This window comes from Jaculus jaculus, chromosome 14 (assembly GCF_020740685.1).
Source record: "Jaculus jaculus isolate mJacJac1 chromosome 14, mJacJac1.mat.Y.cur, whole genome shotgun sequence".
NCBI lineage: Eukaryota > Metazoa > Chordata > Mammalia > Rodentia > Dipodidae > Jaculus > Jaculus jaculus.
In genome coordinates this window covers 14500212-14521497 of record NC_059115.1, presented here as the reverse complement: position 1 = coordinate 14521497, position 21286 = coordinate 14500212, and the positions used below count along the sequence as shown (strand labels likewise).

Sequence of the window (21286 nt, the reverse complement as noted above, 5' to 3'; positions counted from 1 at the left end):
TAGGACTAAGTATTCAAGAACTTGAGTCTGTGGAGGGCATTTCACATTCAAACCACCATAGCTAGCTACTGTTTTAATGACTTTTCTCATCAGTGTTTCTTTTTTATTTATTTGCAGGGAGAGGAGGATGAATGCACCAGGGCCTCTTGCCACTGAAAATCTAACTCCAGATGCACGTTCCAGTTAGGATACAGGGGAATCAAACCAGGGCCAGCAGGCTTTGCAAACAAGACTCTTAACAACTGAGCCATCTCCCCAGCACTTAGTGCTTCTAACTACCTGTTAAAAGCAACTTAAAGGCTGGAGAAATGGCTTAGAGGTTAAGGTACTTGCCTGCAATGCCAAAGGACCCAGTTTTGATTCCCCAGTATCTACGTAAGCCAGATGTACAAGGTGACACATGCACCTAGAGTTTATTTGTAGTGGCTGAATGCCTTGGTATGCCCATTCTCTGCTGCTTTCTCTAATAAGTGTTTGTTTGTTTGTTTTTTAAAAAAGGAATTTAAAAGAAGCCAGGTATGGGGCTGGAGAGATGGCTTAGCCATTAAGGTGCTTGTATCCAAAGCCTAAGAACCAGAGTTCAACTTCCCAGGACCCATGTAAAGCCAGATGCACAAGGTGTCATATGTGTCTGGAGTTCATTTTCAGTAGCTAGAGGCCCTGGTGTGCCCATTCTATGAGCCTCTCTCTCTCAAATAAATAACATTTCTTTTAAACAAAGCCAGGTGTAGTGACACACTCCTGTAACCACAGCACTCCTGAGGTCGAGGCTGGAGGATCAAAAGTTAGCTCAAGGTCAATCTTATTTCAAGGTCAGCCTGGGCTCCAAGGGACCCTATCTCAAAACAAAAATATAATTTGAGAGATTCATTTTGGGCTCACTTTTAAAGGACTCAATCATGGGGGGATGGTCAGGCATGGTGGCTGGAGCAACTCTACCAGCAGTGGGAACTTGTGCTGCAATTTGTTTGCATCTTGAAGGATCAGCAAACAGGAAAACGTGATCAGGAGCAGGGTCCAGCTATAAACCTCATAGGCCCACATCCAGTGTCTTACCTCCACCTCCAAGACCCAACATCTCAAAACAGCACCATTGTCTGGGAACCAGGTCATTCCACATTTAAATAACAAGTAACTATTAAAACCATTAACTATTATAAGCAGAGGGACCCTGCTTTAAAAAAAATAATAAAGCTGGGCATGGAGGCTCATGCTTTTAATCCCAGCACTTGGGAGGCAGAGGCAGGAGGATGACTGCCATGAGTACAAGGCCTGCCTGAGACTACATAGTGAATTCCAGGTCAGCCTGGGATAGAAAGAGAGCCAGGAATGCACATGCCTTAAATCACCAGCACTCAGGAAGCTGAAGTAGAAATTTTGCTGACTTTGAGGCCAGTCTGGGCTAGAGTGAGAGATGTTGCTTCAAAAACAAAACCGGGCTGGAGAGATGGCTTAGTGGTTAAGCACTTGCCTGTGAAGCCTAAGGACCCTGGTTTGAGGCTCAATTCCCCAGGACCCACAAGGGGGCGCACATGTCTGGAGTTCGTTTGTCATTCTCAAGTAAATAAAAATCAACAACAACAAAAAATCAACCAGGTATGGTAACACATGCCTTTAATCTAAACTCTCAGGAGGCTGAGATAGGAGGACTGCTATGAGTTCAAGGCAAACCTGAGACTACATAGTGAGTAAGTCAGCTGGGCTAGAGCAAGACCCTACCTTGAAAAAACAAAGTAAATAATATTTTTTTTCCTTTTTTTTTTTTTTTTTTTTGGTTTTTCAAGGTAGGGTCTTACTCTATGTTGTTGTTGTTTTTAAAGTTTCTGGGCTGGGGAGATGGCTTGGTGGTTACAAAATTGAACCTGACAGCCCAGGTTCAATTCCAGTACCTACATAAATCAAGATTCAAGAAGTGGTACATTAAGACTATCATAATAGGAGGAAAAGATGATGACAACAAAATAACAGAGACTGATTGAGAAAAGGAGGGTATATGTTGGAGAATGGAGTTTCAAAGGGGAAAGTGGAGGAGCATTACCATGGGATATTGTTTATAATCATAGAAATTGTTAATAAAAAATTTTTAAAAAAAGGTGGTGCATGCATCTACAGTTCATGGACTGGAGAGATGGCTTAGCAGTTAAGCGCTTGCTTGTGAAGCCTAAGGACCCCGGTTCGAGGCTCCATTCCCCAGGACCCAGGTTAGCCAGATGCACAAGGGGGTGCATGCGTCTGGAGTTCGTTTGCAGTGGCTGGAGGCCCTGGCACGCCCATTCTCTCTCTCTCTGCCTCTTTCTATCTGTTGCTCTCAAATAAATAAAAATAAAAAATAAAAAAAAACAAGTGGTGCATGCATCTAGAGTTCATTTGCCATGGCAAAAGAACTTGGCATGCCTATTCTCTCTCCCTAGTTCCCTCTCTTTGCAAATGAATAAAGTTTCTTCAGCCTTCTAACATAGACTAAAGCCAATGGGCTCCAGGATTTCAATGCCAGATTGGGATTGTCGAGGCATCCAACACTGTGGGCTGACCTAGCTGCTAGTAGGTTCTCAGCCTCTCAGACAGACCTTATTGGAATACCCAGCCTGTGTTTTGTAAGGCAATGTATGAAATCATTTTTAACATATATTGTGTTCTGTTCCTCTAAACATCCTAATGCTATCTGTATAAGCACATCATGGACAGAAAGGTTGTGTCAAGTCTTGGGGAGCAACTCTGACCTGATCATGTACTCAGATGCTGAATCTGAGGCCCAGAGAGGGTCAGTGGCTTGCCAGGGCCACATAGATGGCTAGGACCACACTAATCTGCTCCCACCCCCTTGTTACCTGACACCTCATCCTTACCTTCTCCTGTGACACTACAACTTTGGTGGGGTATGTTCCCTAAAAAGATATATTTGGGTACTGCTTTTAGTCACAGCACTCTAGATGCACAGGTAGGAGGATCGCCCTGAGTTCAAGGCCACCCTGAGACTACATAGTGAATTCCAAGTCAGTTTGGGCTAGAGTGAGACCCTACCTCAAAAAACAAAAAAAAAAAAAAAAAAAAAAAAAAAAAAAAAAAAAAGGTGGGGGTGCTGGAGAGAGAGCTTAGCGGTTAAGGCGCTTGACTACAAAGCCTAAAGACCCACAAGGCGATGCAAGCGCGCAGGGCTGCATATGTGCACAAGATGGTGTAAGCATCTGGAGTTTGATTGTAGTGGTTGGAGGCCCTGGCGCACCAATTTTTTTTACTCTCTCATAAAAAAATAAAAATAAAAAGGGCTGGAGAGATGGTTTAGCGGTTAAGACATTTGCCTGCAAAGCCAAAGGACCTCAGTTCAATTCCCCAGGACCCATGTAAGCTCTGGAGTTCGTTTACAGTAGCTGGAGGTCCTGGCGTGCTTTCTCTCTGCATCTCTCTCTCTCAAGTAAAGTTAAAAAAAAAAAAATGGGGCTGCTGGGGGTGGTGGCACACGCCTTTAATCCCAGCACTTGGGAGGCAGAGGTAGAAGGATCACTATGAGTTCAAGGCCAGCTTGGAATACAGTGAAACCCTACCTCAAAAAAAAAAAAAAAAAAAAAAGATGGGGCTGAAGAGATGGTCTTGTGGTTAAGGCACTTGTGTTGGCAAAGCCTAAGGACCCAGGTTCAATTCTCCAGGACCCATGTAAGCCAGATGCACAAAGTGGAGCATGTGCCTGGAGTTAGTTTGCAGCAGCTGAAGGCCCTGATGCTCCCATTCTCTTTCTCTGCCTTTTTTTCTCTCAAATAAAAGTTAAATATTTATTTTCAAAAAGAGACATATTTTGGGCTAGGGATGTAGCAGTTTGTAGAGTGTTTGCCTAGCATGTATGAAGACGAAACCTTAGGTTCAATTCTCAACACTACCTTGGCAGTGGGGGTGGGGGAGCACACAGTGGCAAATGCCTACAGTCTCAGCACTTAAGAGGTGGGAGGCAGGAGGATCAGAAATTCAAGGTTATCCTTGGCTACATACTAATCTGAAGCTACCCTGAGCCACATAGTAATACATGAGATCCTGTCCGAAAAAAAACGTATTGGGAGCTCAGCGGCAGAGCACTTGCCTAGCATACACAAGGCCTTGGGTTTGATCTGCAGCACTACAAAAAGAAAAAAAATATCTTCCCTGGCCTCATTTCTGTATAATCTTTTTTTTTTTTTTTGGTTTTTCGAGGTAGGGTCTCACTCTGGCTCAGGCTGACCTGGAATTCACTATGTAGTCTCAGGGTGGCCTCAAACTCTTGGCGATCCTCCTACCTCTGCCTCCCAAGTGCTGGGATTAAAGGTGTGCGCCACCACGCCCGGCTCCTTTTTTTAATTTTTTAAATGTTTATTTATTAGGGAGAGAGAGTAGATAGAGAGAATAGGCGTGCCAGGGCCTCCAGCCACTGCAAATGAGCTCTGGACACATGCACCACCTTGTGTATCTGGCTTACATGGGTACTAGGAAATCAAACCTGGGTTCTTAGGCTTCGCAGGCAGGTGCCTTAATGGCTAAGCTATCTCTAGCCCTGAATAACTTTTTCCTTTTCTTTTTTTTTTCTTTTTTTTATTTTTCAATTTGAGGTAGGGTTTCACTGTAACTCAGGCTGAGCTGGAATCACTAAGTAGTCTCAGGGTGGCCTCAAACTCACAGCAATCCTACCTCTGCTTCCCGGGTGCTGGGATTAAAGGCATGTGCCACCACACCTGGCTTATATTGTTTTGAGACGTCTTACTCTACAACACAGGCTGGCCTGGAACTATATAGCCCCTGACATCAAACCCATGGTTCTCCTGCCTCAAGTCCCTCAAGGGCTGGCCTTCTTTGAATGAGCTACCACACCCAGTTTATTATGATCCTGGCATTCAACAAAGGTACAATGAAACACACACACACAAGACCTTGAGAAGGAAGGATATATGATCAGGAAATATACCAGGTTCATGGGAACTAATCAAGACTTGTTTCCTGAGCAAGCTGAGGCAGGGAGATTTAGAGTTTGAGGTAGTGTGGGTTATGAATCATGTCTCAATAAAACACTGTGTTGCCGGGGGTGATGGCGCATGCCTTTAATCCCAGCACTCAGGAGGCAGAGGTAGGAGGATCGCTGAGAGTTCGAGGCAATTCTGAGACTACATAGTGAATTCCAGGTCAGCCTGAGCCAGAGTGAGACCCTACCTTGAAAAGCCAAAAAGCAAAACATTGTGGAGCTGGGCATGGTGGTGCACGCCTTTAATCCCAGCACTCGGGAGGCAGAGGTAGGAGGATTGCCAAAAGTTTGAGGCCACCCTGAGACTACATAGTGAATTCCATGTCAGCCTGGACTAGAGACCCTACCACAAAACAAAACAAAACATTGTGGGCCTAGGGAGATTGCTCAGTGGTTATAGACATTCCTCCCAAACAATGGTGACACTCATTATTTTTCAACACTCACTTTACTTAAGTAACTAGAAAACAGACTTGGAGTGGTATAGGTGGGTGGGGGAAGCTGACTGGGAACAGATAGAAGGGGGGGGGCACAGGATACAGGTCAGGTTGAGGGGCCTGGAACCCAGAGTCACAACCCTAGGAAGGCAGCTTGAAGTCAGGGCTGACTTTGGAATTCTGCCAACAGTATACAAATACCTTGATGTGGTCTGGCATCTCTAAACTGGTCAGCAGAAGTATTTGCAACTGAGGGCTTCCCAGGCCAGATCAGTGTGGAAGGCCCAAGTCCTTGTGGGAGAGGAGGGGAGGGGAAGAGAAGGGAAAGGAAGGAGTGGACGCCCAGCTGTCTGGTTCTTACATCACTGGGTCTTGAGGCCTGGGCTCCAGAGGGCTGACAGGGTAAGGAGAAGCTGAGCTGTATAATACGTGGTCATGATCACCAGGCGGGCATAAGGCAGGGACTGCACAAAGGTATCCCAAGCCAGAATGCCATCCGAGAAGGTGAAGAGTAGAGCACCCCAACTGGCGCTCCCACCCTGAGCCAGGCTGCGCCACAGCATGGCGCTCAGGATCAGGGTATAGGCGCCCACAGGCAGGACCATATCCGGCTCAAGGTGCAGCAGGAGGAGGCTGTAGTACGCCACAGAGACAGGGACGATGAGCAGCAACAAGCCTGGTCGCAGGGGAGACAGACCAAAGGCACAGAAGTAGAGAAAGTGGGCAGCCGCGAAGGCAGCCATACCTGGAGGAGAGAGGGGTAGATACTCCCAGCCTGAGTAAAGAACTTCCCCCAGAGCACCAGCTTGCACCCTGGCCACACCACCACCATCTCCTGCCCTGATTACAGCACCCATACCCACTCCACTCTGGAGTGGCTTCCCAACTTCTTCCCATCCTTGCATGTTCCATTGGTTCTGGTAGCAGTAGGAATGATCTTAAAACTCATGCTGAGTCATGTCCACTGTGATCTGGGAGGACCCCATACCTTCATTTCAATAACCACTCTACACTACCCACCTAGGTACATCTGGCCAACAGAACTTGCATGCTGCTGCCCCAGTGCCTTTGCACCCACATCTCCGTGCACACAGCATAAACATCAGGTGTGGTGATGCATTCCTACAATCTCAGCATTTAGGAGACCAGGCAGTAGGGATCCTAAGTTTCAGGCCAGCCTGGGTTCTATTTGTAGGAAGGCTTATCTCAGACAAAACAAAACAAAATATGGGCTGGAGATATGGCTTAGCAGTTCAGGTACTTGCCAGCAAAGTAAAAGGACCCAGGTTCAATTCCCCACTACCCATGTAAAAGTCAGATGCACAAGGTGGCACATGTGTAGAGTTTGTCTGCAGTGGCTAGAAGCCCTGGCGTGCCCATTCTATCTGCCCCCTTCTCTCAAGTAAATAAGTAAAGTGTCTTTAAAAACAAACAAGCCCTTTGCTTAACCATTACGCCTCCTTGATGAGGCATTCCCAACACCCCATTCAACAATACAGTGCTCTTTTCCCTCCCCATCACTCCACTCTACTCCTCCCAGTCTAACCCCAGCCCCTGACGGGACCATTAGCTCCCACTCACCACTGTCCTCCCGCTGCCTCTGAACTATAACTTGGCTCAGCCCAGGGGCTGAAGGGGAACCTCTCTGTACCCCAAACTTGCATCAGTGTTGACTCAGCTCCTCCACAAGAGCCTTTCTAGTGTTGTTACAAGGTCCCCACTCACCATGAAGGAAGGCCTGGGGCCAAATGAGGCAGGCATCCCCCATGGCCGAACAAACAAGGGCTCCCTGGAGGAGCCAGGTGTAGGCTCCACCTGAGGCCACAGCCCCCAGGAACACAACCAGGCTGAGCAATGGCAGGCTCTTGACCAGGGCACTGACCCAGGACGGCTGCTCCTTTGGAATCCAGAGGAGGAAGTAGATGGAGCAAGCAAGGATGAAAGGGCCCAGCCACCTGCGGACCTGTGGATGCTTCAGGAGAGGGAAACACTCAGCCTCACACAGAGCCCAGCCGCAAGCCCCTGCGGAAGCAAGTCTGGCTGAGGCATAACAGGTGACCCAACAAGGTCTGGCGGAACACATACACGGCCTATAATCCCAGCATCTAGGAGGCAGAGTCAGGTGGATCTTGAGTCCAAAACCAGCCTGGCCTACACAGAAAGCTCAAGGTCTTCCTGGGTTAAATAGCTCAGCCTCCTCTAACAGAAGTTTCCCAGTTTCTACCACACTCCACCCTCATGGCAGAACCTACTATGCAGGTTGGACTTTAGGGACCAGGATCTTTGGCCTCTCTGGTGACTGGTCAATAGGGTCTCCTGCCTGCAAGGACAAAGATCTGGTTCCCTAGGCCAGTCTCCTGGGAGGACAGGAGGGCCCACCAATCAATGCATCTGCCTAGATTCCCAGGCCTAAACCCACTACTCCCTGCTTCTGCAAGTTCTCACCTGGTCTGAAAAGAGCATCTTTAGGGGCAATCCCTCTTTCCTGGCATTCATGTTAGTCTATGACACCTTCACAGTGGCCCGTATCTAGGCGTTAGTGGCTTCAGAGGGGTAGAGGGGAGGCTTTGTGGTTACACGTTAACCCAAAGAGTGTCCTGTGGACTCTGGGAACTGATAACGGGGCTCACCCAAGGGATAGCCTTGTCTGGCACTGGATGATAAGATGCTCCTCGGGACCTAAGGGTTGTTTGTACCCCCTTTCCCTGCCCAGCACAAGGGAACCTGCCCACCATACATCTTCCATTGTCCCATGCCCAGCCAATCAGAAGGGACAAGGCAGGGTTCCATGGGGTGGGGGGCAGGGACTCCTGCCTCCAGCCCTTGGTAGAACACCACAGCACAGCCCTGAAAGAGACCTGCAATGGACCCAGCCCATACACTACATGTCACTGAAACAGGTTTTCTGGAAAGACAATCACTACCGTATACCATGTACTTACTGTGTTCGTCAGCTCTCCTCCCAATGGCAGGAACCCCAGGCTCCAAGGGGTCTTTGTACCTCCCAGATGTCCTAACAGATCTCAGCTGTGGATGGTGGTGGTTAAAGGGCAGATCCAGGCTGAGGGTCATGGCTCAGCATGGCTCACCAGGGTCAGTGACCCTTTCTCCTTTAGTCCTGCACACCCATACCCACATGACAGCATGGGTCCCATCAGGGTGCCAGCCTCAGAGAGGGGCTGCTCTTTCCAGGCCATATGCAGTAGTCTCATCCCACCCAGAGTCCCAGAACTCAAGGTCTGACCACCAGGAATCGTAAACTGTCTTCCTTTATTTATATTTGCGATATGAAACAGAAGCTCAGCACTGAACACACACACACTCACGCCAGCCTGGGGGAGGGAGCTGGGACAAGGCCACTTGGCAGCAGGGCTGGGACTTTCAGGACCCAGTGACAGATTCAGGAGTCCTGGGGATGTTTCCAGGGAAGCCCCACTCCCCGGGGCCAGGCGCCTGGTCAAAGTGCAGGGTCTGGACGAAGGCATGGCCACACTTGGGCCCCTGACACCCTTACTGCTATGCCCCAAAGTAGGTCCTGAGTGAAAGGCCGGGTGTGGGCATCTGTACCGGGGCATGGACAGCAGCCTCAGAACCCCAGGGCAAGAGGAGGCTGTGCTTCAGAGCTGCTGGCCCAGTTCTTGTCCTGGCTTCCTCTCTCTCTCCTCCCTCAATATATATATAATATATAATAAACGTTTCTCTCTCGCACTCCTTTCTCTCTATGTGACTCTCCATCTTTATTCTAGGAGACAAAACTCCATAGTTTCTCTTCTCAGTGCAAATTGGGGGTGGGTGAGGGGCATCTCCCTGGCACCAGCCTCCTGGGAGCCCAGAGGAGAGAATGTGGGGGACAGGGTGATGGGAGCAGAGGGCCTCCATGGAACGCACCCTGCCCCACCAGGGGTCCACGGGGAGGACGAAGAATATGGCCACCACTGCCACCAGGCAGCTACCTGGGAACAAATGGGGATATCAGATGAAGGTCCAGTAGGCCCCTCTTGCCCACCATCCCCAGGCTGTAACCCATACTCACTGGGAGCCCGGGGAAACGGGCCCTCCTGGGGCAGAGCCATTGGGCATTGGAGTACGCTCAAGGGCCTGGGCACTATTCAGGGAGAAACAGGACCCAGAGGTTACTTCCTAACCTTCCAGCCTTATCACCCCCTCCCTCCCTCTCAGGGAGGCCTCTTTACTACTTACCTCTGGCTTTGGGGAAGCCTCAGGGGCTCTGGGCTCTTCTCCCCCTCTGTGGTCTGGGGGGGCTGGGGAACCCCGGAGGCTGGGACAGAGGTAGAGGGGTCTCTGGTTGCACTGTGGGCAAGACCAATGTAGCTGATAAGACACCTCACCTGCAACCAGTAGATGCTCTCACAGCCCACCTCCTGCTCCCCAGAAGGGGTTTTAGGGCATTAGGCAGGGCTGGGCACAAAGTAGATGCCTCACTACATCGATGCCTACAATGATGCAGACTGTAGGGCAGGGCTGCACAGCCTGGCGGGAGTAGGCAATGCCCCTTCTCAGTCCTCACACCTGGCAGTCCCCAGAAGCCATCCTCCTACAGGACGTACAAGTGGCCCACCTGGGTGCTATGCCCACCCCTGCTCCCTCACACCTTCCCTTTGGAAGCCCTTCTCAACACCGGCACCATAAGGACCTGTGAATGGCCCATAGGCACAGGGATTCCAAGTGAGGCTCACTGACCCGAACAACTTGAGGACAAGAATCCAGCATGTACCTCAGTAGACATTTCCCCCTTCCCCCAGTAGTCCAGGTGGTCACCTGTCCAAGGAGCTGGAGGCGGAGCACATCCCGTGCAGGGTGGCCTGGAGGTCCCTGACACTAACCAAGGCCTGGCAGGGTGCTGTGGAGGGAGGAGATAGGTCACATGTGAGCTGCCACCTCCTAGTAAACTCATACATGGCCAGGTTGAAATCCCCAAATGATCCTGAGACAGGAAGGGGCTGGGCAGCTCACCCATGGGCTCTGCCACTTTGCTGCTATCTGTGGCTTCCTGAGGTGCTGAGGGGGATGTGGGGTCCTGAGACCTAAGAGATAAGAGAGAAGCCCAAGGGCATGGCTGGGATCAGTACCCAAACCTAAAAGAGACCAGGACATGGGGCTGCCTCCCTGACCAGATGCCAGAGCCATACACCAGCCTTCCCTGCCTGTTCCCACCTGAGCTGCGGAGCATCATGGGCTGAAGGGCTGGTTAGGCTCTGGGAGGGAGGCGTGTTGAGGGGCCCCGCATGATCCAGGGTCCCAGGGCACATCTCCTCTTCCCTAGAAATTTGGAGAGCCATCGGGACGTCCATAGGCACTGGGTCAAAGGTGGCTGTCCAGCTTGGGCCTGGAGCAGAGGTGAGGGAGTAGAGACAGAGGGTGAGCAGGTACTAGGCAGATACCCATATACACATCATGGCAAGCCACCTAACACTTACCAGGAGACTGAGGGTCAGGGCTGGGGTAAGAGGGAGGGCTGGTTTCTCCACAGGCTGCCTGGTCAACCCTGTCATCCTCGTCCTCTTCCTCCTCATCCTCCTCGTCGTCCTCGCTGTCTGTGCTGCCTCCACTCCTGACCCAGAAACCACCCCATTAGGTTCCTATGCAGAAACAGCTCACAGGCCCACTGCTGTCACCATAACCCAGGACTACAGGGAAAAGTGATGACAACAAAAGGGGATGGGGACAAGGCTCTGGGAAAGGAGCCCAGGGGTATGAAGATGCTAGGAGAGGTCAGCAGGAAAGAGGAACATGGGCCACTCAAGAACATAACTGCCCTGAACACAACCGCAAAGACAACCATTCTCTCCCCACATCCTCCAGTGCAGAAGGATCTGTGGAAGATTTTGTTTTTTCGAGGTGGGGTCTCACTCTAGCCCAGGCCGACCTGGAATTCACTATGGAGTCTCAGGGTGGCCTTGAACTCATGGTGATCCTCCTACCTCTGCCTCCTGAGTGATGGGATTAAAGGCATGCATACCACGCTCCACTTCTTTGGAAGATTTGATGAGACTTAACCATTAGCTCTCAAATTACCTCTGGCTGTCACCATCAACCAAGCATAGGTCTTTACTCGGTGAACCATACTCAGAATAGATTTATTTCCTCCAGCTAGAAATGCCAGGAATCTACAGAGATAGTTGCCATATCCTTAGTCCTGAGAACACCTGGGACCCACAGCTGCTTTAAATCTGTTGTCTGAATGCTGAAATCCCAACCAACTGCATGCTCATCAACTAGGGGAGGGTTAAGCCAACAAGTCATCCCTTGGCATTCATGGGGATTGGTTTTAGGACCCCTGTAGACACCAAAATCCAAAAAAAGTTCAAGTCTCCTAAATAAAATGGCATCACATATGTATAGTATCTATGTACTTTCTGCCATCTTCAGGTTACTTAACTAATGCTAATGCAAGGTAAATAGTTGCAATACTGTGTAGTTTAGTACTGACTCAAGGAAAACAGTCTACACATGTTTAGCACAACAGCAATTTTTTTCAGAATACTTTTAATCTGTGGTTTGTTAAATCTGTACATGGGGAACACACAACTACTGGGATCTAACTGTATACTAGATTTCTAACATGTCAAATGCATATTATTTCAATGTATTATCAAGTACTTTGAGAAGAAACACATTTTCATGTGATTAACTGTAAACACTCAGTGGAGGATGGAAAGACACCCTGAACCTGACAAAAGGCATTTGCAAACCCTACGCCAGCAGCAGACTAACTGATGGGCGACTGAATGGTCTCCTAAAATCAGGACAAGGTAAATACAGCTGCACTTACCACTTTTGTATGACAATATACTACAGATTCTAGTCAGGGCAACTGGGCAAGAGATGAAAATAAAAGGTAAAACTCTTCACAAATGAAACAGTCTTGTTTATAAAATCCTAAAGAACTCACAAAAACTACTGGAACTAATGTATAATTCTAACAGGTTGCTAGAGACAAGATCAACACACAAAAACCTACTGTAAACTGTCAGGTAACGGGGTTGAGGCAAGAGGATAAAGAGTTCAAAGCCACTGGGTGGGGTGGCGCATGCCTTTAATTTCAGTACTTGGGAGGCTGATGTTAGGAGGACTGCTGTGAGTTTGAGGCCAGCCTGAGACTACAAAATGAATTCCAGGTCAGCCTGGGCTAGAATGAGACTCTACTTAGAAAAACAGAACAAAACAAAATAAATAAACAAAAAAAGCTGGGCATGGTGGCACATTTCGTTTAGCCCTACCACTCTCAGGTCAGGCTGGTCTAGAGTGAGACCCTGACTCAAAACAAAACAAAACAAAACAAAACAAAAATGTAAAAAGTGATCAAGACACCCAATACTGACCTATGGCCTGCACATGCACACAGGCATGCGTGCACACACACACCCATGCAAAAAAAAAATCTGACATGGGGCTTGGGATATGGCTTGGTGGGTAGAGTTCCTGCTTAGCATTTAGTATGCTCAGCATTTCATAAACTGAAAGTGGTGGCACACATCTGTAATCCCAGCACTTGGAAGGTGGAGATATGAGGATCAGGTTCAAGGTCAGCCTCAGCTACACAGTGAGCGTAGGTCCACTTGGTTACATGAAGCTCTGTCTCAAGATTTTTGTTTTATTTTGTTTTTGTTTTTCCAGGTAAGCTCTCACTCTAACTCAGGCTGACCTGGAACTCATTATGGAGTCTCAGGGTGGCCTCGAATGCATGGCAATCCTCCTACCTCTGCCTCCCGAGTGCTGGGATTAAAGGCGTGCACCACCATGCCCAGCCTCAAGAAATTTTTTTTTTTTTTTGAAGTAGGGTCTCACTCTAGCTCAGGCTGACCTGGAATTTACTCTGTAATCTCAAGAGTAGCCTCGAACTCTTGGTGATCCTCCTACTGCCTCCCGAGTGCTGGGATTAAAGGCGTGCGCCACCACGCCCGGCACAAGAATTTTTTTTTTTCATTTTTTAAAATTTATTTATTTGAGAGCGACAGACATAGAGAGAAAGACAGATAGAGGGAGAGAGAGAGAATGGGCGCGCCAGGGCCTCCGGCCACTGCAAACGAACTCCAGACGCGTGTGCCCCCTCCTTATGCATCTGGCTAACGTGGGACCTGGGGAACCAAGCCTCGAACCGGGGTCCTTAGGCTTCTCCAGCCCAAGAAATTTTTTAAAAAGCCTAAAAATGGGGCTGGAGAGATGGCTTAGTGGCTAAGGCGCTTGCCTGCAAAGCCAAATGATCTCTGTTTGATTCCCCAGGACTCATGTAAGCCAGATGCACAAGGGGGCACACGCATTCTCTCTCTCCTTTCTCTCTCTCTCTCTCTCTGTGTGTGTGTCTGCCTCTTTCCCTCTATCACTCTCTCAAATAAATAAATATTTTTTTTAAGTCTAAAAATGCTCCAAAACCTGAAACTTCTGTCTCAAGCACTTCAGATAAAGGATATTCAATGTGTACAACTAAGGTGAAAAGTGGCAAAATGGTCTATGGGGTAGGATGTCAGGACCCTATTGCCTGCAGTCAGGAGGACAGCAGGGGACACAATGGGAACTGGTAGGGTCTTGCTCCTGTATCTGTGTACTGACAAAAGGGTTCCATTCAGCTGTGACACAGGGTTTGAGTTGGTGTTCACCCCGGCAGATGTGACTGGAGTATCAGACATAATGAATGAAAAAAAAAAAAACAAAAACAGCAGAGTATTTATAAAAGCTGATTAACAACTTTAACTTGAGAAGAGTACTTCCACCTCTTGTTCTCTTGGACTGATGGGATGAGAAGCTGTGTGGCACCATCTTTGGGGGAAAAGCTCACACAGGAGCAATGGAACCTTCCCCAGTTCCATTTCATTTTGTATCTTGAGTGGCTCATGTGAACTGAACTGAGTTTTTAATCATTCAAAACTGAAAGTAGGTGGTGGCTCACGCATTTAATGCCAGCACTCAGAAGACAGGGGTAGGAGGATTGCTGTGAGTTTGAGGCCACCCTGAGACTACATAGTGAATTCCAGGTCAGCATGAGCCAGAGTGAGACCCTAACTCGAAAAACAAAAACAAAAATCATGTGATGGTTCTAGTTTGGGTAGTTTCTTTCTTTCTTATTTTACTCTTCCAGTTAAGGTCTCACTCTAGCCCAGGCTGACCTGGAATTCACTATGTAGTCTCAGGGTGGCCTCAAACTCATAGCGATCCTCCTACCTCTGCCTCCCCAGTGCTGGGATTAAAGATGGGTGCCACCACACCCAGCCCAACACATGAGTTTTTCTCATTCACTTCACCACAATACAACATGACTGGAAACTTCTACAGCCGCCAGTGTAGTGGGAACTGAGAAGGGAGGCTGAAGGGTACTCACCGAACACCAGGGGGCTGGCCTGTGTGGGATACCCTCGCCAGCTGGCCACCCTGCCAGGCACCATACTCTCCATCTGACTCTGTGGAACCCTGGACCCCCTCCTCTTCCTCCTCTTCCTCATCATCAAACTGCTGGATTCGGTCCTTATAGCATATCTCAAGCAGGTTGGCATTGGGCTGCAATGCAAGTAGGGGAGGGGGTGGGCTGCACTGTCTGTGGGCTCCTCACACCCCTCCACCGGCCACAACCCAAACAGGCAGTGCTCACGTTCTCATCGTCAGCGTTGAGGGAGAAGGTGATGTTGGCAGTCTTGTCAAATGGTGCACTAGGAAAGAAGGTGGAGAGCAGTGAGACAGCCACAGGGCAAAGGGAGCACCAGGTTAGACCATATCCTCATCTCACCTCACATGACACACAGTGACACTCATTACTCAGCAAATTCACTTTCCTCAGAAACTACGCTTCTAATCCCAAAGGCAAGCCCCACAGCCCTTTAAGGCCACTTGTGAGAAAGGGAAGTAATAAACTACATGGCACACAAATTCCCATCCCAGAGCTCCACTCAGTTCTTACAACCACCTGAAGAAGAAGGGTCCTAGCCGGGCGTGGTGGTGCACGCCTTTAATCCCAGCACTTGGGAGGCAGAGGTAGGAGGATTGCCATGAGTTCAAGGCCACCCTGAGATGACAGAGTAAATTCCAGGTCAGCCTGGACCAGAGTGAGACCCTACCTCGAAAAACAAAAAACAAAAAAAAAAAACAAAGAAGAAGGGTCCTTACTTCATCCCTAAACATAAAACATAACACACAGCCTCCTCAAGATGCTTAAAGGACAGGAATGTTCTGGAAGGACAGCTCGGAATCCTAATCTCTCCAAGAGGGTGGCCTCAAGCAAGTCACTTGGTATTTTTCCCTCAATAGATTCAGGAGTTTTATTAAAAAGCTTCTTAGGGGGCTGGAGAGATGGCTTAGTGATTAAGCACTTGCCTGTGAAGCCTAAGGACCCCGGTTCGAGGCTCGGTTCCCCAGGTCCCACGTGAGCCAGATGCACAAGGGGGGCGCACGCGTCTGGAGTTCGTTTGCAGTGGCTGGAGGCCCTGGCGCACCCATTCTCTCTCTACCTGTCTATTTCTGTCTCTGTCTGTTGCTATCAAATAAATAAATAAAAATAAACAAAAAAATTTAAAAAAAAAGATATGCAAAGTGACTGAGTACTGCTTTGGATTTCCTAAGTGTGATTGTGTGTAGTGTGGCTTTTGGGTTTTTTGGCTTGAGGTTTCTCTCTCTGCTTGGTTCCTTTAAGAGGGGGCCAACTTCTTCTGTTATTATGGAACTTACCCTGTATTGGTAAACTTCAGTAAGTATCCTTTCCTCTATAACTGTGCCTGATTTGGAAGCTCATCTCAGTGACCTGAAGTTGTCTGCTATACAGGGTCTCTTGCCACTGGAAATGAAGTCCAGATGCCTGCACCATTTTGTGTGTTGGGTTTTACATGGGTATTGGTATTGGGGAACTGAACCCAGGCCAGCAGACTTTGCAAGCAAGTGCCTTTAAGCACTCAACAATATTCCCAGCGCTGGTACTTCTAAATCTCAGTTAATTTGTAAAATGGAGGAAACACAATTTACCTTGATGAGTGGTTTTAAGGATTTACAACCATAATCTAAGTAAGTTTTACATATCTACCCACATTTCCCCTCAGAGCAATGGCATGGATTGGACCAATCCACTATCCACAACCACCATACAACAATGCACACCACTGAAAGCATGGACAGGACATCCCTGTTCAACCACCATACTGTACAGGGTACCAATTACATCAGTCCTTCCTATATAAGTAGAAATCAACACAAAACAGAGAGACCATTCACTGCCTATATTAGGGTGTGCTTGAGTTTGTACCTGTTGTCTTTTTTTGTCTATGGTGAGAACACAAGTGCTGGTGAAGGAAAGGTCAATGTCAGACACTACTCTCTTGGTGCCTACGAGGCTTACTGCTTCAAGGAGCCTACCTCAGTCAGACCAAACCAGAACACAGGCTGCAGCAGACAACACATGCTCTCTGACCTTAAGAACCCTACAGTCTGGGGCTCTTTCTTTCTTTCTCCCCCCTCCCCCCACGACAATCTTACTCTAGCCCAGGAATTCACTATGTAGTCTCAGGCTAGCCTCAAACTCATAGTGATCCTTCTACCTCTGCCTCCCAAGTGCTGGGATTAAAGACGTGTGCCACCATGCCTGGCTTTGGGGCTCCAATTTTAAGTACCAGCAAAACAATCATTTTTGGAGCTTAAATAAAACATGCATGCCAAGGCCTACCACCCCTAACAGGTACCCAAATGAGTCCTAACTGCCTGAACTGCTCAAGACATGCTGCTGCCTCAGGTGGTACCAGGAGCACCAGACAGCAGGCACATGATATAATTGATCTGTCTCCACCACCCAAGTGCTAAATTATAGGTCTATACCACCACACCTGGCTTTTTTGCCCACTTTTTCTACTGGGATGTTGGTCTTTCACACAAGGTCCACAGTAGGGTTACTTTTGAAGGGGTCACTTATCCAAGTTCATGAAACAGCCACAAGGGTGGCTAAATGACTGTTCATTATCATTGACTGTACCATACACTGTTCACTCAATAAACACTGCTCTTATGAACCCCATGCTCAACCATCCTACAAAGAGGGTGTCCTTATCTCCTCCCAAAACAAAGAGCTGAGGCCCACACTGGGCCCATGGTGGAGCAGCTCAGACACTTTCCATGCTGCACTGGCCACCTCAGGCTGATCTGTCATCTCCTACAACAGCCTCTTCCTCCCAGACATTAAATACTTGGCATTTTCCCTCTTAGAATGCTACACAATTTTGTTTTTCAGGTAATTTATCTTGGTACAGAGGAGGCAACACAGCGCTGTCTCAAAAGTGCAGATCATCCAAAATGTCATTCACTAGGAAATAAGCCCCCTTCCCATTAGGATGGAGTCAAGTTTTCACGTGAGTGTCATCAGTACAGGCCTCTGATCAACAGGACACCCAGCAGCTGGGTCTTCTCCGCCCAGCTGACTGCAGACCACCATGATACCCATGATGCTGTACTGCACAAAGCTCCCACACCAGCTAAGTGCCTTCACCTGTTCAAAAGGTAGCAATGGGTATTACCATGAAATGAAATGATACCAACAGGAACCTATACTGGCCTGTAATGACATGATGACATGCTCCCTCACATCAGAAACTCCACCCAACTGCAGGGAGCCTCTGCATCCTGCCCTCTGGTAGCAGTGTTCTAATTCTCCCAGTGTCACCAATGACTTAATGCTTCCTAAGTCACTTGTAACCTAGGTACCATGCCCTAAGCTGTATACTGTCCTCCAGGGTGAGGACCTGCTCTTTATTTATTCATTTATTTTTTCGAGGTAGGGTCTCACTCTGGTCCAGGCTGACCTGGAATTCACTATGTAGTCTCAGAGTGGCCTTGAACTCTTGATGATCCTCCCACTTCTGCCTCCCAAGTGCTGGAATTAAAGGTATGTGCCACCACGCTCGGCTAGGGACCTGCTCTTTATCAGCAGCATGGGTCTTGGTCTAACAGGAGGAGAACACACAGGCCACATCTGACTCACAACCAGGAGAAGCAGTGGCTACAGGCTGGGCCACGGTGTGCAAACAGATGAGCATGGCAGACAAAAGGCAAGCAGGTACACGTACCAACAAAAGATGAGACAGCAGTCTGACCTCACACAGGGAGAGGTAGATACAGCACATGCTGCCACAAGGCAGGGCAGAACTTCAACCTCACATGAGGAACACTTACTTCACGCTTTCCTCCTGTTCCCCAAATTCCTCATCGTTAAAACCAAAGTGGTCAATGAAGGCTGAGGTCATGCGTTGCATCTGGAAGTCCATGAAGGCCTACAAGGGGTACAGAGGTCAGGGCTAGAGGGGAGCTGTGGAGGATAGATCACACCCCTCCCCGCTCCCCACTCTCGCAGCCCCAGGCCCACCTGCTGCAACACAGCCTCCTCAGGGAAGTTGAACTCCTTGAGGCGGTCATCCTCGTCATCACTAGAGGAGTGCAGGTGGTGGGTGTTCACCTGGGGATAGGATGGTACCAGGTAGTCAGGGACTGCAGAGGCCCCCAGACAAGGACAGGGCAAGCAGCTATGGTGGTGGAGGGCAGGGACTAGACCGAGAGGTACAACACAGGAGCCACTGTGGGGGACATTAAGCCTCACCAGATCCACGGTGTTCTTCTTGTTGGTCTCAGCCAGGGGACCTGACACAAAGGCTTCCCACCGTTGCTGTTGCTCATCTGGCAGTTCTGAGCACATGGGGAAGACTTTAAGGCAAGAGAACCCTTGCCACACCTCCCACTTTCTATGTCACAGACCCGTCTTACCCTTTAGCAGCTGCCCCAGCTGCTCTGCGTTGGGCCCCTGCTCTGCATTCTGTACGAGGGAATTGGCCACTCGTGTCAGGTGGCCCATGTAGCCTTTTCTTGGGCCCCCACCAGACCTGGACAAGAATGGAAGCCATAGCTAGGCAACAGGTTGGAAGACAGTACTACCCAGGCCCCCAGTCCATCCTCCCGCTGCCCCATTATCCCAGAGGAAGACAGCAGGTGCTCACTGCACACGGTCGTTCTCCTCCCAGGAGGTCAGGATCCGCTCCACTAGGCGGCAATGCTGCAGCAGCTGCAGGAGAGCAAAGAAGAGTTGGCCTGGAGGCTACACATTTGAGGATCAGCATCTAGGGTTGGGGTCCTTACTTAGTAAGGACATGTTACCAGGCCCCAGACCCCTGAGCAGAGGAGTAAAGGGTGAAGGTTGGTTTCTGGCTTTATTTTGGTTCTCTCTTCTCTCCTATCTCCCATTTCTTCCCCGTCCTCCCTGTCTTTTGAGGCAGTCTCATATAGCTTAGGTGGGCCCTGAAATACTATGTAAACAGGATGACCCTGACTTCTGATCCTCCTGCTTCAACCTCCTGAGTGCTAAATAACAGGATGCACCACCACAGCCTGGATTTTTGCAGTGCTGAGAACTGAACCCAGGGCCTCATGCAAGCTAAGCAAGCACTCTGCCAACAAGCCACATGACCAGCTCTAAGATCTTTTTTTTTTTTTTTTTTTGAGACTGGGTATCACCAAGTAGCCAGGCTAAGCTTGAACTTATGATCCTCCTTTCCAGGGCTGGGATTAAAGGCCTGCAACACCGTGGTTTCTGCCATCCTACATGCACACAGCCACTCACTTACTGAATGCCTGTCCCAGCTTCTTACTGCCTAATCAAGTCATAGTATTCACTGGCCCCTGGACACTCCCCATCTCTCCCTGGCTGAATCTCCCATACCCATCCTAGGTGCTGACAATGCCCACTATGCAAGTGAGAGGGTTAGGGGGAGGCTGCTGAGGAAGGTGTGCCCTTAAGTAGCAGGTCCCCAGAGGAAGGGGAACCCCAGCTCACATGTTTCACAACAGGGTTCGGGACAGGTGTCTCAGAGCTGCTGTCTGGAGGGGGCCCCGAGCTCAGCATGGCGCTCACACACACTTCCACTTGAGCATGCAGGAAGTTGTTGAAGACGTAGTGGAAGAAGAGGTCCTGGGGTGGGGGCATAGGCTGGCATCAGAGATGCCCTGCCTCCATCCCCCATTTCCCTGGCCCCCTGACCCCACCCTCTGTACCAGCAAAGTGTTGGGCACATCCAGCACCAGGAGTTCCTGGGTCAAGGCAGCAGCATTGGCACTCAGGGCACTGGCCAGGAGCTTGACCACATGCAACCGTGTGTTGCCCAGCGGGGGGGCCAGGCTGCCCCACGTCATCTGCAGAGGCTCCAGCTACAGAACAGGAGAGGCTCAGTTCCTGCAGACTACCTTATTTCCCACCCCAATTCCCCTTGGGACTGTGACATCCCCCCTCCATCTCCACCTTGGGAGGCTCAAGCAGGAGCTGGTGGAAGCGCGCAAGCCGGGGACGCAGGGCTTGCAGGACACCCATGCAGGACACCACACTCTCCAGGGCCCCCTGGGCCAGAAGCTCCAGCTGCCCATCCACACTGCTGAAGAAGTTGTTCATGGTCACTGACTCAGACCTGTGACAGGGGCAGGGGCAGGAATGAAGATAGAGCTAACCAGATAGGCCCGTGCATGATGCACAGCAGATACCAGAGAAATACCTCCGCCTTGTGCCCTGCACATCTGGACCCTGTTTACAGCTTAGACAAGAAGGGCAGGGAAGAGGACAGACAGGGCTAGGCAAGGAACAAATCCTCCTCAACAGACACAGTTTTGCACAATGGCCACCAAGACCTTCTTCTGGGGCTCTGATTGGCTGCAGATTGATGGAGGCAGGGGCAGTGTGCTGATTTGGCTGGCACCTCTTACCTGGGCCTCCGAGGTTCCAGTAAGGTCAGCAGCACCTGGATCCCACTGACAATGACAGACTGGCTCTGCTCCTCCTCAAACATGTTGCTTAGGAGCTGCTCGATGGTCTCCTGCCTGGGGAAAGGGGTGTCAGAGTCAAAGGCCAGGGAGT

General features: G+C 49.5%; 2 protein-coding genes across 3 annotated transcripts in view; both read right to left on the bottom strand.

Moving 5' to 3' along the window:
- Window positions 1-5508: 5508 nt before the first annotated feature.
- On the bottom strand, window positions 5509-7911 carry Tmem86b (transmembrane protein 86B). Its single transcript, XM_004672688.3, has 3 exons — window positions 7861-7911; window positions 7141-7387; window positions 5509-6160 (listed from the first exon to the last, which is right to left on the bottom strand). The coding sequence occupies exons 1-3, from the start codon at window positions 7909-7911 to the stop codon at window positions 5778-5780; spliced, it is 681 nt and encodes a 226-aa protein (XP_004672745.1). The 3' UTR covers window positions 5509-5777.
- Window positions 7912-8668: 757 nt separating this feature from the next.
- Ppp6r1 (protein phosphatase 6 regulatory subunit 1) overlaps window positions 8669-21286 on the bottom strand; it is a 34702-nt gene continuing 22084 nt past the window's right edge. Inside the window, exons 7-24 of one of the 2 annotated variants that reach the window (XM_045133718.1) lie at window positions 21136-21249; window positions 20681-20843; window positions 20437-20589; window positions 20219-20353; window positions 19386-19450; window positions 19156-19271; window positions 18992-19077; window positions 18761-18850; window positions 18571-18668; window positions 15020-15077; window positions 14753-14928; window positions 10854-10987; window positions 10591-10762; window positions 10390-10460; window positions 10195-10276; window positions 9616-9726; window positions 9449-9520; window positions 8669-9368 (exon numbers count right to left, since the gene is read on the bottom strand). In XM_045133718.1, the coding sequence (XP_044989653.1) occupies window positions 9365-9368; window positions 9449-9520; window positions 9616-9726; window positions 10195-10276; window positions 10390-10460; window positions 10591-10762; window positions 10854-10987; window positions 14753-14928; window positions 15020-15077; window positions 18571-18668; window positions 18761-18850; window positions 18992-19077; window positions 19156-19271; window positions 19386-19450; window positions 20219-20353; window positions 20437-20589; window positions 20681-20843; window positions 21136-21249 (1900 nt within the window). In that variant the 3' untranslated portion in view covers window positions 8669-9364. Of the gene's footprint in view, window positions 9369-9444; window positions 9521-9615; window positions 9727-10194; window positions 10277-10389; window positions 10461-10590; window positions 10763-10853; window positions 10988-14752; window positions 14929-15019; window positions 15078-18570; window positions 18669-18760; window positions 18851-18991; window positions 19078-19155; window positions 19272-19385; window positions 19451-20218; window positions 20354-20436; window positions 20590-20680; window positions 20844-21135; window positions 21250-21286 lie in introns of those variants that run through there. The other variant, XM_004672671.2, reaches the window with a different exon arrangement.